Source organism: Dendrobates tinctorius, unplaced genomic scaffold (assembly GCF_039654945.1).
Source record: "Dendrobates tinctorius isolate UK_male_01 unplaced genomic scaffold, ASM3965494v1 ptg000126l, whole genome shotgun sequence".
Lineage (NCBI taxonomy): Eukaryota > Metazoa > Chordata > Amphibia > Anura > Dendrobatidae > Dendrobates > Dendrobates tinctorius.
Genome location: NW_027361794.1, coordinates 5,883,252 through 5,899,679, shown reverse-complemented (window position 1 = coordinate 5,899,679; position 16,428 = coordinate 5,883,252). Strand labels below are relative to the sequence as shown.

Sequence of the window (16,428 nt, the reverse complement as noted above, 5' to 3'; positions counted from 1 at the left end):
TGCTGTGTATGGTGATGGATGCATGGACTGGTGACTGACTTATTAAGAAACCCCTTCCCTCTGATAATACGAATGGTGACAGAGTTTCGGTTTAGTCAGCGCCAGATTGTGGCAAGTTACACGCCCATGTGCTTACCGCACCTACACTAGCGTCCGTCGGGTGTCCGGTTCTCCGGCACCGACGCTTAGCGGCTGCAGTCACGGCCGCGCTGCAGTAGCAGCAGCCATTGGTGTTCGCGGCTGCGACGCCATCCGCTGGTTACCCTGTGAGGTTAACAGGGCCAGCGTCTTTATCCTATTTACATAAAGACGTCTCTGTGTCTGAACAGGGCCGGTCTTAGGCTCTCGGGTGACGTTAACCCGAGCGCTATACTTTATCTTCTAGCGTATCTGCCATTGTCCAGCAGCGGTCTTATCTACCGCACGGTGGACCCCGGGCGGCGAACGCACCTCCTTTTATATCTGGTGCGTTCCGCCGACCCTAACATTTACAGTGCCTGGCAGACAATCCCTGCATGGTGACTGGGTCTCTAAATAAGGCCAAAAATGCTGGGTGGAGACCCGAGTTTACGCCGAGTAATCCCAGAAATGCTCGGTGCTTGCCGAGTACAGTGATACTTGGGTGAGTAACGAGTAGTGGTGAGCACGTTCGCTCATCACTACTATTATCCTTTGTGAAGAATTTCAACGTTATCACTACATAAAGTGACACTCAGATTAGGAAAATTGAGTCTGATTAGGAACACAAGACCCGCTGCGGGAAATGGTTAAATCAGAGCATTTTGGACACTAACTACTGTAGTCGAAAATTGAAGATTGATCGTTTCAGTAAATGAATTATTGTCTAACTCAACAATCTTCATCAGTAAAAAATGAGTAACTAGTGGTGAAATCTCTGTGGGGTAATTAGAGTACAAAGCTCGGCGGCTCTTGGCAATCTTAACGATAGTAAGGCTGTGTGCACACGCTGCGGATTAGGTGCGGATTCATCCGCGCGGATTTTGTAAAATCCGCAGGTGAAACCGCAGGTCAAAATACCTGCGGTTTTACCTGCGGATTGCTCTGCGGTTTTGCCCTGCGGTTTTTCATCTCCTCAATGGAGGAGATGGCAAACCGCAGGAGAATCCGCAGAAAGAATTGACATGTCAATTCTTTCTGCGGATTGAAAACCGCAGATAATCCGCGCGGAAAATTCCGCACCGTCTGCACTGCGGTTTTTGATTCCCATAGGGAATCATGGTACTGTACACCGCAGCAGAAACTGCTGCGGGTCCGCAGCGGCCAAAACCGCTGCGGAACCGCAGCAAAATCCGCAGCGTGTGCACACAGCCTTAGGGCCAGATGTGTTTCAAGAAGAAATATTAGGTATTTAAAGAGAACTTTTTATAATAGTGTAGAGCTGAGGTGTCTTCAATTCAGATCTCGGGCATTTGGAAGAGGTAATGGAGACCTTTTTTTTTTTAACCCCTTCACCCCCAAGGGTGGTTTGCACGTTCATGACTGGGCAAATTTTTACAATTCTGACCACTGTCCCTTTATGAGGTAATAACTCTGAAACACTTTCATGGATCCCGGTGATTCTGACATTGTTTTCTCGTGACATATTGTACTTCATGTTAGTGGTAAAATTTCATTGATATAACTTGCATTTGTGAAAAAACAGAAATTTGGCGAAAATGTTGAAAGTTTCGCAATTTTCCAACTTTGAATTTTTATGCCCTTAAATCACAGAGATATGGCACACAAAAAAACTTAACACTTCACATATGTTTATTTTACTTCAGCACAATTTTGGAACCAAAATATTTTTTGTTAGGAAGTTATAAGGGTTAAAAGTTGACCAGCGATTTCTCATTTTTGCAACACTATTTTATTTTTACGGACCACATCACATTTGAAGCCACTTTGAGGGGTCTATATGATAGAAAATACCCAAAAGTGACACCATTCTAAAAACTGCACCCCTTAAGGTGCTCAAAACCACATTCAAGAAGTTTATTAACCCTTCAGGTGCTTCACAGGAATTTTTTGAATGTTTAAAAATGAACATTCAACTTTTTTTCACAAAAAAATTACTTCAGGTCCAATTTTTTTTTTTTTATTTTCCCACGGGTAACAGGACCCTAAAAGTTATTGGGCAATTTGTCCTGAGTACGCTGATACCCCATATGTGGGTGTAAACGACTATTTGGGCGCATGGCAGAGCTCAGAAGGGAAGCAGCGCCATTTGACTTTTTTGGATGGAATTGAGATCGGACGCCATATCGTGTTTGGAAAGCCTCTTATGTGCCAAAACAGTGGAAACCCCCCACAAATGACACCATTTTGGAAACTAGACCTCCCCCAAGGAAATTATCTAGATGTGTGTTGAGAACTTTGAACCCCCAAGGGCTTCACAGAAGTTTATAACACCTGGGCGTGAAAAGAACAAAATCATATTTTTTCCACAAACATGATCTTTTGGTCCCCAATTTTTTTATTTTCCCAAAGGTAACAGGAAAAATTGGACCACAAAAGTTGTTGTCCAATTTGTCCTGAGTACGCTGATACCCCATATGTGGGAGAAAACTACTGTATGGGCACACGTCGGGGCTCGGAAAGGAAGTAGTGACGTTTTGGAATGCAGACTTTGATGGAATGGTCTGCGGGTGTCATGTCGCGTTTGGAGAGCATCTGATGTGCCTAAACTGTTGAAACTCCCGACAAGTGACCCCATTTTGGAAACTAGAACCCCTAAGGAACTTATCTAGATGTGTGGTGAGCACTTTGAACCCCCAAGTGCTTAACAGAAGTTTATAACGCCAGGGCGTGAAAATAAAAAAAAAATAATTTTTTTTTCCACAAAAATTATATTTTTGCCCCCAATTTTTTTATTTTCCTTAGGGTAACAGGAGAAATTGGACCCCAAAAGTTGTTTTGCAATTTGTCCTGAGTAGGCTAATACCCCATATGTGGGGGTAAACCACTGTTTGGGTGCATGGCAGAGCTTGGAACGGAAGGAGCACCATTTGACTTTTTAAATGCAGAATTGGCTGGAATTGATATCAGACGCCATGTTGCGTTTGGAGAGCCCATGATGTGCCCAAACAGTGGAAACCCCCCAATTCTAACTCCAACCCTAACCCCAACACACCCCTAACCCTAATTTCAGCCCTAGCCCTAATGGGAAAATGGAAATACATTATTTTTTATTTTATTATTTTTCCCTAACTAAGGGGGGATAAAGGGGGGTTTGATTTACTATTTATGGCGGTATTTTGTGTTTGGCAGCTGTCACACGCTAAAAGACGCTTTTTATTGTAAAAATAGTTCTTGCATCACCACATATTGAGAGCTATAATTTTTCCATATTTTGACCCACCGAGTCATGCAAGGTCTTATTTTTTGCGGGACGAGTTGACGTTTTTATTGGTACCATTTACGGGTACGTGACTTTGATAGCTTTTTATTCCGATTTTTGGGACGCGGAATGACCAAAAACCAGCATTTTATGAATTTCTTTTGGGGGGGGGGTGCGTTCACACCGTTCCGCGTGCGGTAAAATTGATAAAGCGGTTTTATTCTTCGGGTCAGTACGATTACAGCGATACCGCATTTGTCATTTTTTGATGTTTTGGCACTTTTATACAATGAAAACAATTTTGTATAAAAAATAATTATTTTTGCATCGCTTTATTCTGCGAGCTATAACTTTATTTTTTCGCTGATGACGCTGTATGACGGCTCGTTATGGTTATTTATAGCCGTCTTTTTGATCGCGCGTTATTGCACTTTTTGTTCAGGGGTATGATAATAAAGCATTATTTTTTGCTTTGTTTTTTATTTTTTAAGGGGTTCGCTAAAGGGGTTAACTAGTGGGACAGTTTTATAGGGCAGGTCGTTACGGACGCGGCGATACTAAATGTGTACTTATATTGTTTTTTTTTTTTTTATTTCCAAAAATCGTAGTTACTTACCGTTAACGGTATTTCTATGAGCCCATGACGGCACCACGGAGAGAGGGGATCCGCCCCACAGGGACAGGAAACCTACTGATAAAAAGGCGGTACCTCTCTCTCGCATCAGTTTTACAGAGCGGAACTTCAGCCTAATACTAACACAACACTTTAAGAAAAAGGAATTTCTATAATCAATAAACTGCGTAGAGGAGACACCACGTGACTTTTTGACTAAACTGTATTTACAATAAGTGCGCACCCCGCGTGTAGGGAGGGAATATACGGGTGCCGTCATGGGCTCAGAGAAATACCGTTAATGGTAAGTATTTTCTCTTTCCCCCATGACGGCACCACGGAGAAAATTGCAGAGACTGTTAGGGCGGACTACTGCTCCAGCACCCTTCTGGAGGTGGCTAGGTCCAGCCGATAGTGGTTGAATAAAGTTGAAGGCGGTGACCAAGTAGCAGCTCTACATATCTGTTCAATGGAGGCGCCTGCTCTCTCTGCCCAGGAAGTTGACACCGCTCTTGTGGAATGGGCTGTTATTCTGCCTGGAATGTCCTCGCCTTGTGACAAGTACGACAAGGTGATGGCGTCCCTTATCCGCCTTGCCAGCATGCTCTTTGATGCCTTTCGCCCTTTCTTTGGACCTTGGAAGCAGACAAAAAGAGACCTATCCTTTCTACACTCCCTGGTGGCCGCTAAGTATTCCATTAGGCATCTCCTGACATTTAATGTGTGCAGGGTCTCTTCTCCCTTGTTTTTGGGATTGGGGCAAAAGGAGGGGAGGGGAGATTTCCTGAGTTCTGTGGAATCGGGACGCTTTCGGCAGATAGGCTGAGTCTATCCTAAGTACCACCCTGTCATCCAGAATCTGTGTAAATGGAGGGAAGGCTGACAGGGCCTGGATGTCGCTGATTCTACGGGCTGATGTGAGGGCTATCAAGAGGGAGGTCTTGAGAGATATTAATTTTAGTGGTGCTTCCTGCAAAGGCTCAAAGGGGGGGCTTGGTCAGGGCTGAGAGCACCAAGTTTTGATCCAGGGAGGGGCGTTTAGGGAAGACATGGGCCTGGATCTACTGGCTTCCCTGGATAGGTTGGATGGTTTCGTCCACCATTGTAGAGAGCGAGCTGTTACGGGTGAGATGTCTAACTGCCCTTCTAAATTCCCGTGAAGAGAAATCTCCTCCTCTAGTATCTCCCACTGGAGATCTCTTGTATGAGCTTGGGCCCACTGGACAGCTGGTAGGCAGGCTGTCATTGAGCCGAGCAAGGACATGGCCTTCCTGAGTGTCATTACTGTACATGTAATTGCTCCTGTTGCTAGCTGTTCTATGTGTAGCATTTTCCCTTCCAGGAGACTGCACTCCTGCCTGGTTGTCCCAGTGAGCCCCCCACCCCCTGGGGCTTGCATCTGTAGTAAGGATCGGATACCGGTATCACCCAAGGGACCCCCCCCAGTGGTCTCCCCAAGCAGCCAGAGCGTGTGGGGGATACCTGCGCCTGCCCCGGCCGCCAAGGAGGACGCTATCCTGGGAGATGATGGTTCTTCTTGCCTCTGCCGCCTCTCCCCCCCCCGCACACCCTGGAGGCCCGCTGACCCCAGCGGTGGCGCCTCGGGTAACCGCCCCAGCTGAGACAGGGGGCTCCCGCTGCCAGCTTTCAGACTGGTCGGCCCCGGCATCCGATGGTAAGTCTGTAGGCTCCCTATGGGGACAGGAAACCAACAGATGCGGGAGAGAGGTACCGCCTTTTTATCTGTAGATTTCCTGTCCCCGTGGGGCGGATCTCCCCGCTCTCCGTGGTGCCGTCATGGGGGGGAAGGAGAATAATTTTTTTTTAAATTTATTTAGCGATTTTTCATAAATTATTTTAACACTTTTTTTTTTTTTAATTTATTACATTGTCCCGGGGGGGGGGACATCACTGTAATATGTCATATCACTGAGAAAGTAATAGTGCCCACATTTCAGTAGAGATTGTGCAGTAATCTGAATTACTTGGGATTGAAAACATAATAGAATTTATAATGTGGAGTGAATTCATGAAACCAGGGCTCGAACCATGTCAACACACCTCCTGCAGGAGTGAAGAAATGTACTGTATATTACAGGGACGTAAATTTGATGACTGCACTGGCACTACCACTGTGTGTCAGTGTTCTGAAGTTGCATATGCGGACGCACCTGCTTGCACTCTTGCGTAACGTGTAGAAATGCAGTTTATATATACACAGTAGATACATACACACATATCTACTCTTCTATTGCAAAAAAGAAGGGATCCCTGATGAAGGATGCCAAAGCCTCAGTAATGTGTTGGATAATATCACTTTTTTCCAATAGAAGAGAGCCCGCAGTGTAGTGACATCACTCAGACATAGGGCGACAGCTTTTTCCTTTTCAAGCACGTATTAGGATCAGCGCAGCCGGCTGGAACGCTGCTGACTCTGCATCATCCAACACACTACGAATCCAAGACACAGTATGGCTTCATTATCAATTTGATCATCTCCTTAAGTGTACATGTGCCCCTGACTACTGTACCCAGCCATACACATAGACGTCTAGTAATTTATATATCAGTGTCTTTTAGTGTATTTAGCACATATCTATGCTATTTCTTAAAGATTTTGTCCAGTACTAGGACAGGCACTACTTAAACTAAATGTTCGTCCCCGATAAAATAATAAAGCTTATACTCACCTGCCAATCTGGCTCCGTTCCAGCGGTGTTGGCACTCGCTGCACAGGGACTGTAATGCGGTGGAATGACAAGTGAGGCCCGGCACCCGATCAGCGCTGGCGTCACTGTCCCCACCATCAGACAAACTGAACATAAAGAGGAAGTCCGGAATGAGCTGCAGCTCTGTCTTCCTCTTCATGTTCAGTTTGTCCGAAGGAGGAGAAGGTGAAGTCAGCGCTGAGTGGGTGCTGGGCATCACGTGTCACAACACCGCATCAAAGTGAACAACCCCTTTAAATGAATATTACAGCCATCAACCATGCACAGCTTAGAGATATATCATGGCACAGGTGTAATGTGTTTCATGTATTTTATCACAACCCTGTTTCAAGTTAGTAGGTTTTAAAAAGAAATTAAAAACTCAGTATTAAGGGAAACTGTTGTTATGGTACAGAAATTCACACTTGCTCTCACTGCATACTTAATGTTGTCGATCATAAAAAACAAATTAGGCCAGAAAGACTGGACCTGGTCTTGTGGGGACCATACGAAAACATTCAGAAGCACAGATGAGAGAGAAGGTGGATTCATTCAATAAGATATCAGGGTTCTAGGAAGCCAACAGCATCATTACCCTCCGCTTTCTCTTACAGGTCCATCATACAATTTTTCTTCAAGTGATTTTCTAATTTGTCAGGACACTCTACATACGCTGTCATTTGGCTTTGTAGTTTACAGATCTGGACAGGTAACTGTCAGCGTCTGGTAATACCAGGGGGTAGGTGGATTCTCTAGGTTGTAAATTCTATAAAAAAGGTCTTCATTACCCAAAGTCATTAGAACAGTTTTGAACAGAGGACGATGTTGTTGGCCAGAGGCAAAATGGTGATCACACAATTGTGATATGGCCGGACAACACCACCGATAAAGGAGCCACAGCCGGTAACTGAGTAGAATCTGTGACTTCTCTGTATTCAGTGGTTACTGCTCACCTGGGTAGTCATATGTAGGAATCTCCTCCTTACACCACTCATCACCCCTCACAGATGTCTCTGTAGTATTAATATGGGTCAGATCTTCACCCTGAAACAAATATTGTAAAAGTCACAGACAGATGGAGAAGTCACATCTCTGATCAGCTCTAATCCTGCCATCTCCACCGTTCTCATTACACAAGTATATAATACTGGTGCACAAAACAAGACGGTGCACAAAACAAGACTGAGAACAAGACCTTCACAGCCGTCTACACATCATAGGGGACATCTCATGATACCTTCTCTAGATCTACCTGATGATCTTGAGGAACATTGGGATCTTCTTGTTTACAGTCCTGTGGAACAAGAGGACGGGGACATCTCTCAGGTGTTGTCCTCTTACTGGATAGATCTGGAGGAAACAAATACAGGGACTGAATTGTTCACATATAGATAATTATAGGCCGTGTGTATTTAGTTCTATTACCTGGTGATGTGAGGGGCTGGGAAACCTCCATCATGACATCCTTATACAGACCTTTGTGTCCTTCTAAATACTCCCACTCCTCCATGGAGAAATAGACAGCAACATCCTGACTCCTTATAGGAACCTGACACATACAATGATACCGTCATCCCCCGATCCCTTCATAGCGTTACTGTATAATGTCCCAGCATCCCCAGCAGTGTCACCTCTCCAGTCAGCAGCTCAATCATCTTGCAGGTGAGTTCTAGAATCTTCTGGTCATTGATGTCCTCATGTATCAGGGGGTGAGGTGGAGGCTCCATGATTGGGCTCAGGGGTCTTCCCCATCCCTCAGACCCAGGGTCCTGACAGCGATCACTAGAGGTCTTCTTCACTACTGTGTAATCCTGGTTATGGAGAGACACATTAATAAATCTCACTACAGACATTTCCAGAGTCCTCACCTCTCCAGTTCTGTCATCATCTCTTTAATGTGTTTTCTCACAGCATTAAAAGTCCAAACCACACAAGTGCATATAACTTCAGTGCATATAATTAGTATCCATTTCACCATTTACAGAATATATATATTGGACGGAATCCTTCGTTTTACAGACACTAAACACGCCAGCCCTCCTCTGACTAGTTCCCGTGGGTGTCTATGCGCCGTATATAAGACTCTATTCACACAACCTTACATGTTGCAGGCACTACACACTTGAGTTCTCCTCTGATTAGTTCCCGTGAGTGTCTTGCACTGCTGCATCAGTCTCTTCACTCACACCGCCGTACACAGTCCAGGATATCCTACGGATCGCAGCTGGGAACCATATCCACCTGTTTTGCAGTCGTTACACACACCAGTCTTCTTTTGGGCACAGGACATCTACCTCCGATTCACCTCCGGGCACAAGACTGTCCACATCCAAGACCAGTCATAGTGGACAACTTGCATCTCTGTGTACACCACGGGTTGCGAGGCCTCACTCTGGCCCTGACACACCTGAGACTCACTAAGCACTCACTCAGACCTGCTCAGATCTCTCCAACCCTTTCCTGCAGGGCTTTTATCACATCACAAAAACCTGTGGCTTCCAGCCACATGGAAAACCTGGATCCAAAATGGAACAGACTGCACCACAATCATACTACAATCTGTTTCAAACACAACATACAGAGCAGGTTTTCCCCACCACCGTCTTGGACACCAAAACTAACATTTTCTTTTATTATCAGTCTGCATTAAAGTCACAGCTACGCCCATGACTGCAATGCACATCTATGGCCTTCATACACCTCTGTGCATATCCTGGGGAGACTACACAGCAACCCCTACCTGTGACATCAGGCACTGCTTCCCCATTGCAATCCCAACTATGCCTAAGACCGCAAAGCATTCCCATAGCTTCAATATGCCCCCGTGCATATCCTGGGGGAAACCTAGCTGTAACAGGGGTCATTGCCTCACATCATATATAAGAATGACGTAATGTGACGTCATCAGAACCGCCTCACCTCTCCAGTAAGCTGGAAGAGGATCTCTAGGGTGAGGTGTAATATCCTCTCCGCCATCTTGTCTCTGTCCATATCCATCTTTAATGGGTAAATCAGGAAAATATTCTTACGTACAAGGCCTCACTGCGAGGATCCGATATTGTAGAGACCTGAAAGAGAAGATGAGCCGATGTAACATCATAAAAATCCTGCGTAATAATACAATTACTGGAGATAATAAGGAAAACATGAGATTTATTATTTACAGTATTTAGCTTTCTTCTTTACATCTACTAATAAAACCTATATAGTTTAGCCCACAGACAACAAACAGTTTCTCACTCGGAGTCGGCAGCTGAATACGTTTCTCAAACTCATCTTCAGTCTACATGAATGTTTCCTGAAATAACTGTGGGAACATTATACTGTGTGGAGGCCCCGTACTATGAGAGTAAGGCCGGGGTCACACTGGCGAGGAATACGGCCGAGTGAGAGGCGCTAAAAGCACGCATTACCCACGGACCAATGATTCTCTATGGGGTCACTCGCACCAGCCGTATATTTCTCATCCGTATTCTACGCTCCGTGCCAATGGCAGCATGCTGCGATTGTCAGCGTACTACGGCCGTAGTACGCCAATGCAAGTCTATGGGTGCGCAAAAAATACGGATTACATACGGACCACACATGTGACTTGCGAGAAATACGCACCCGGTGTCTTTTAGCAAAGCCGGCAATTCAGTGCGCTATACAGTAAACTAACACTGACAGTTTTAATAAAGAAACAAAAGAATAGATGTAGACACATAGAATGCATTATATATATATATATATATATACACACACACACACACACATTTTATGTGTCTATATCTATTCTTTCGTTTCTGTTAGAAACCCTGTCATAGGGCTCCATTATATGTCCATTTTGCAAGGCGGCGAGAAAATCTCACCATACGGATGCCATACAGATTACATACGGATGCTTAGATGCGCAAAATACGCGACCACACCTTGATTATGGATGACATACGGAGCACTGTTTAGGGGTCATTCATCCGTATTACGCATGTAAAATACTGACCGTATTTTGCGTCGGTTAGTGTGACCCCGGGCCTTATACACGTTTCCTTTGTTCCCGTCTTTCATAGTTGGGTCGTTTGTATTAGGGCTGTGGAGTCGGTAAGCCAAACCTGCGACTCAGACTCCTCAATTTCCCTTACACTGACTGCGACTCCACGACTCCCACATATATTGCTTATATTTAAGTGAAAAATTTATTGTAGTACAATGTGAACATCAGACATTTAATCATTTCTATGATCCAATAATCAAGATATTTAGATAGAACATGACTATGAAAATTGTAGATTCATTCTGAAGGCATCAAAACAATGAATTAACACATGTGGAATTATATAATTAAAGTGTGAAACAACTGAAAAGGTCTTATATTCTAGATTCTTCAAAGTAGCCACCTTTTGCTTTGGTTACTGCTTTGCACACTCTTGGCATTCTCTTGATGAGCTTCTAGTGGTAGTCACCAGAAATGGTCTTCCAACAGTCTTGAAGGAGTTCCCAGAGATGCTTAGCACTTGTTGGCCCTTTTGCCTTCACTCTGCGGTCCAGCTCACCCCAAACCATCTCGATTGAGTTCAGGTCTGGTGACTGTGGAGGCCAGGTCATTTGGCGTAGCACCAGGGCTGTGGAGTTGGAGTCGGAGTCGGAGTTAGTTTTGGTTGGAGTCGGAGTCGGTAGAAATGTACCGACTCGGACTCCAGCTTTAAAAAAAAAAAAAAAAATGTATTAATATTTCATAATTGAACTTTCATATGAATTTTATAAATGTTACTCAAATATATATGTTCTATCAAACTATGAACAACAGTGATAAGCAGTTCTGCTGGAGATAGAGACATTTCTTACTTCTTGTGTGTCACTGTTCTCCACTGCCCTTATCTAATCTTATACTTGGTTAACCTCATGCTGCCCCAACCCCCCTACTTACAATGTATGAAACTGAAAGTGAAAATGTGTTGCAAATTCTTAGTAGTAAAGCTCCTCCTCTAGACTAGATCATACTAGGTGTGCGTCTTCCAAGCATCTCACAGCTGCCTGCTACTCAGAAGAGGAAGACTGTAAGAAGTATTATCCTTTCAAGAAACTTTGCATCAGTTAACTGTGAGTACATGAGGAATAATAACAGTATTACTGACCACTATATCAGTTGTACGACCTGGCAATAATTTTGTACAATTGTTTTTAGGAAAAACAATTGTCATTTGGATTGTGAATGCAGAATTAAAAACCTGAGAATGTCAAAGAAGCATCACATTAAATCAGCTGTATTTGAACATTTCACCATCACTCAAGATAGAAAACATTATGTCTGTGAGTGTATGACAAATGATCCAGACGAAAACAAATGCTGTGAAGCCAAGATGAGTGCATATTCAGGCAAAGATAAAAATGCTCCTACCAGAGCTTCTAATCTAAAGAGACATTTACAGCGCTTTCATCCAGAAGTACTGAAAGCAGTGGATGAGAAAGACTGCATCCAAACCAATGAACCAGTGCCCAGCTCTTCCAGCCAAACAAAGGAGCAGAGAACTTTGCAGCCATCAGTTGCAAGATATTTTGTCAGTGACAAAGTTACTGTGACAATGACAGTAGATACATTTAAAAAACAGATCATAGAGCTTGTTGTAAAGGATAGTGTGCCTATTTCATTATTTTCACGACCAGCTTTTATGTGTCTGAATGGGGAAATGGCCCGCAAGCTTGGTGTTTCTCTGGAGAGAGAGAGTATTAGAAAATTAGTAATCGAAGAAGCTTTTAAACAAAAGGAAGAACTTAAAAAAACTCTCAAGGGACGCTTTCTGTTTCTTAAAATGGATGCCTGCACACGTCACAGAGTGAACTATTTTGCCATCAATGTCCGATTTGTTTGTGACAAAAATGAAATAGTTACCAAGACATTGGCAGTAAAAGACACCAAAGCTCATCACACCAGTGAGTTTCTCCAGGTCTTGGTGGAAAAGGTTCTGCAAGACTATGAACTTAAAAAAGAGCAAGTTCTTTCTGTCGTAACTGACAATGCTTCAAATATGATAAGTACTATTAAGCTAATGAATGAGAGTAATGATGGTGACCAGCAGCTAGAAGAACATTCTGGGTCCACAGACACAGAAATGTTTGAAATAGAGGAACACAGTATTGTAACTGAGGAGCAAACTGAAGTTGCTTCAGATGAACAGCAACATGATAGTTTAGATGATCTTGTTGAAACTGTGTCAATATGTTCTTTCATTCATCACATGCGCTGTGTTGTGCATACGCTACAGCTGGCTATAAGAGACTGTCTGCAAGAAGGACATGCTGCTGCACTGATTGGCAAGGTGAGAAAATTGGCTACTGTTGCCAGAACCCCTAAAGTTGACTCAATTTTGAAGAGACGTGCTGGAAAAGGGGCAATTATTGATCAAGCCACACGATGGGGCAGTACTTACTTAATGATTCAGCGCTTGGTTGAACTGAAAACCTTTCTTGTAGACATGGCTAACCCTCAACTGACGCTAAATGAAAGTCAGTGGAATCAGGTGACTGAGCTGGAAAAATTGCTAGAGCACCCATTTACAGTGACTAAAAAATTACAAGCAGAGGACTTAACTCCAGGTATTTTCTTAAAGGAGTGGAAGAACCTGATGTTTCGCCTGTCCCAAAGAGGAGGGTTAATTGCAAGTGGCATTGCTACATCAATGAAACGGAGAGAGGAGCTACTATTACAAAATAACATTCTTTTGGCAGCTGTTTATGTAGACCCAATGCATCGGATTCTTCTAGATGATCAACAGCTAAGTAAAGGAAAAGAAGCTCTGTTTGAAATAGCAGTAAGGATGAAAGGGTTGCAGAAAAGTCAGGAGGAACAAGAAGAATTTGGTCGTCCTGCCACATCTTCACCCTCATCATCAACTGATGAAGAATTTAATTTCGAAAAATATTTGGATCACAAGGACCGTGCAAAGCGTTCCCGCATAGAAGAAGAGTCATCCCCATCAAGGAACACAGCCAGTACATTTCAGCAGAATTTTTCATGTGCACTAAAAGAAATTGAGAAATTTGACCGTTCATCAAAAATAACAGTGCAACAAGCGATTCCTCTGTATCCTGACATTGTCAGAGATGTTGCCCGATTGGTTACTGCTTTGCCACCAACACAAGTTGGTGTAGAGAGGTTGTTCTCTGCTCTCAAAATAATTAGATCAGATTTGAGGGCATCCATGAAGGAGGATCTGACAGAGGCAATACTTTTTCTGAGGACAAATTTATAGATTTCTTCTTATTAACTGCATAAAAGTGTTTATTGCATATTTACTTACAGTTTAGAAAAGTTTATAAAAGTTATTTGCTATATTCTAATTGTATTCTAATAAATGTAGTTTTTGCTCTAAGTGGTCTGATTACTTATATGATGGTGAGAAACTGAATAAGCACGATGTTTAATATTTTACAACAGTAAATTTGTTGTTATGAATTGGCCATTTATGAAGGAGTCGGAGCCTGATAAAATCCAGGAGTCGGAGTCGCAACTGTGGCTTACCGACTCCACAGCCCTGCGTAGCACCCCATCGCTCTCCTTCTTGGCCAAATAGCCCTTACACAGCCTGGAGGTGTGTTTGAGGTCATTGTCCTGTTGAAAAATAAATGATGGTCCAACTAAACGCAAACCGGATGGAATAGCATTCCGCTGCAAGATGCTGTTGTAGCCATGCTGGTTCAGTATGCCTTCAGTTTTGAATAAATCCCCCAACAGTGTCACCAGCAAAGCACCCCCAACACCATCACTCCTCCTCCTCCATGCTTCACGGTGGGAACCAGGCATGCAGAGTCCATCCGTTCACCTTTTCTGCGTCGCACAAAGACACGGTGGTTGGAACCAAAGATCTCAAATTTGGACTCATCAGACCAAATCACAGATTTCCACTGGTCTGATGTCCATTCCTTGTGTTCTCTAGCGCAAACAAGTCTCTTCTGCTTGTGGCCTGTCCTTAGCAGTGGTTTCCTAGCAGGTATTTTACAATGAAGGCCTGCTGCACAAAGTCTCCTCTGTGTCTGCTGTTAGAACTCTGTGTGGCATTGACCTGGTCTCTAATCTGAGCTGCTGTTAACCTGCGATTTCTGAGGATGGAGACTAGGATGAACTTATCCTCTGCAGCAGAGATGACTCTTTGTCTTGCTTTCCTGGGGCGGTCCTCATGTGAGCCAGTTTCTTTGTAGCGCTTGATGGTTTTTGCCAATGCACTTGGGGACACTTTCAAAGTTTTCCCAATTTTTCAGACTGACTAACCTTCATTTCTTAAAGTAATGATGGCCACTCGTTTTTCTTTACTCAGCTGCTTTTTTCTTGCCATAATACAAATTCTAACAGTGTATTCAGTAGGACTATCACCTGTGTATCCACCAGACTTCTGCACAACACAACTGATGGTCCCAACCTCATTCATAAGGCAAGAAATCCCACTTATTAAACCTGACAGGGCACACCTGTGAAGTGAAAACCATTTCCGGTGACTACCTCTTGAAGCTCAAAGGTGGCTACTTTGAAGAACCTAGAATATAAGACACATTATTTTCAGTTGTTTCACACTTTTTTGTTAATTATATAATTTCACATGTGTTATTTCATAGCTTTGATGCCTTCAGAGTGAATCTACGATTTTCATAGTCATGAAAATAAAGAAAAAGCTTTGATTGAGAAGGTGTGTCCAAACTTTTGGTCTGTACACACATACAGTGGGGAAAAAAAGTATTTAGTCAGTCAGCAATAGTGCAAGTTCCACCACTTAAAAAGATGAGAGGCGTCTGTAATTTACATCATAGGTAGACCTCAACTATGGGAGACAAACTGAGAAAAAAAAATCCAGAAAATCACATTGTCTGTTTTTTTTTCATTTTATTTGCATATTATGGTGGAAAATAAGTATTTGGTCAGAAACAAGCAATCAAGATTTCTGGCTCTCACAGACCTGTAACTTCTTCTTTAAGAGTCTCCTCTTTCCTCCACTCATTACCTGTAGTAATGGCACCTGTTTAAACTTGTTATCAGTATAAAAAGACACCTGTGCACACCCTCAAACAGTCTGACTCCAAACTCCACTATGGTGAAGACCAAAGAGCTGTCAAAGGACACCAGAAACAAAATTGTAGCCCTGCACCAGGCTGGGAAGACTGAATCTGCAATAGCCAACCAGCTTGGAGTGAAGAAATCAACTGTGGGAGCAATAATTAGAAAATGGAAGACATACAAGACCACTGATAATCTCCCTCGATCTGGTGCTCCAAGCAAAATCCCACCCCGTGGGGTCAGAATGATCACAAGAACGGTGAGCAAAAATCCCAGAACCACGCGGGGGGACCTAGTGAATGAACTGCAGAGAGCTGGGACCAATGTAACAAGGCCTACCATAAGTAACACACTACGCCACCATGGACTCAGATCCTGCAGTGCCAGACGTGTCCCACTGCTTAAGCCTGTACATGTCCGGGCCAGTCTGAAGTTTGCTAGAGAGCATTTGGATGATCCAGAGGAGTTTTGGGAGAATGTCCTATGGTCTGAAAAAACCAAACTGGAACTGTTTGGTAGAAACACAACTTGTCGTGTTTGGAGGAAAAAGAATACTGAGTTGCATCCATCACACAACATACCTACTGTAAAGCATGGTGGTGGAAACATCATGCTTTGGGGCTGTTTCTCTGAGGGACCAGGACGACTGATCCGGGTACATGAAAGAATGAATGGGGCCATGTATCGTGAGATTTTGAGTGCAAACCTCCTTCCATCAGCAAGGGCATTGAAGATGAAACGTGGC

General features: G+C 43.5%; 2 protein-coding genes across 3 annotated transcripts in view; both read right to left on the bottom strand.

Annotated features, from left to right (window-relative positions):
• LOC141047235 (uncharacterized) overlaps positions 1–16,428 on the bottom strand; it is a 376,268-nt gene that overhangs the window by 165,344 nt on the left and 194,496 nt on the right. The window lies entirely within an intron of this gene.
• The window catches only part of LOC141047227 (uncharacterized), a 480,556-nt gene that overhangs the window by 453,667 nt on the left and 10,461 nt on the right, over positions 1–16,428 (bottom strand). Inside the window, exons 3-4 of the mRNA XM_073542181.1 lie at positions 9,581–9,729; positions 8,293–8,472 (exon numbers count right to left, since the gene is read on the bottom strand). Of these exons, the coding sequence (XP_073398282.1) occupies positions 8,293–8,472; positions 9,581–9,658 (258 nt within the window). The 5' untranslated portion in view covers positions 9,659–9,729. The remainder of the gene's footprint in view (positions 1–8,292; positions 8,473–9,580; positions 9,730–16,428) is intronic.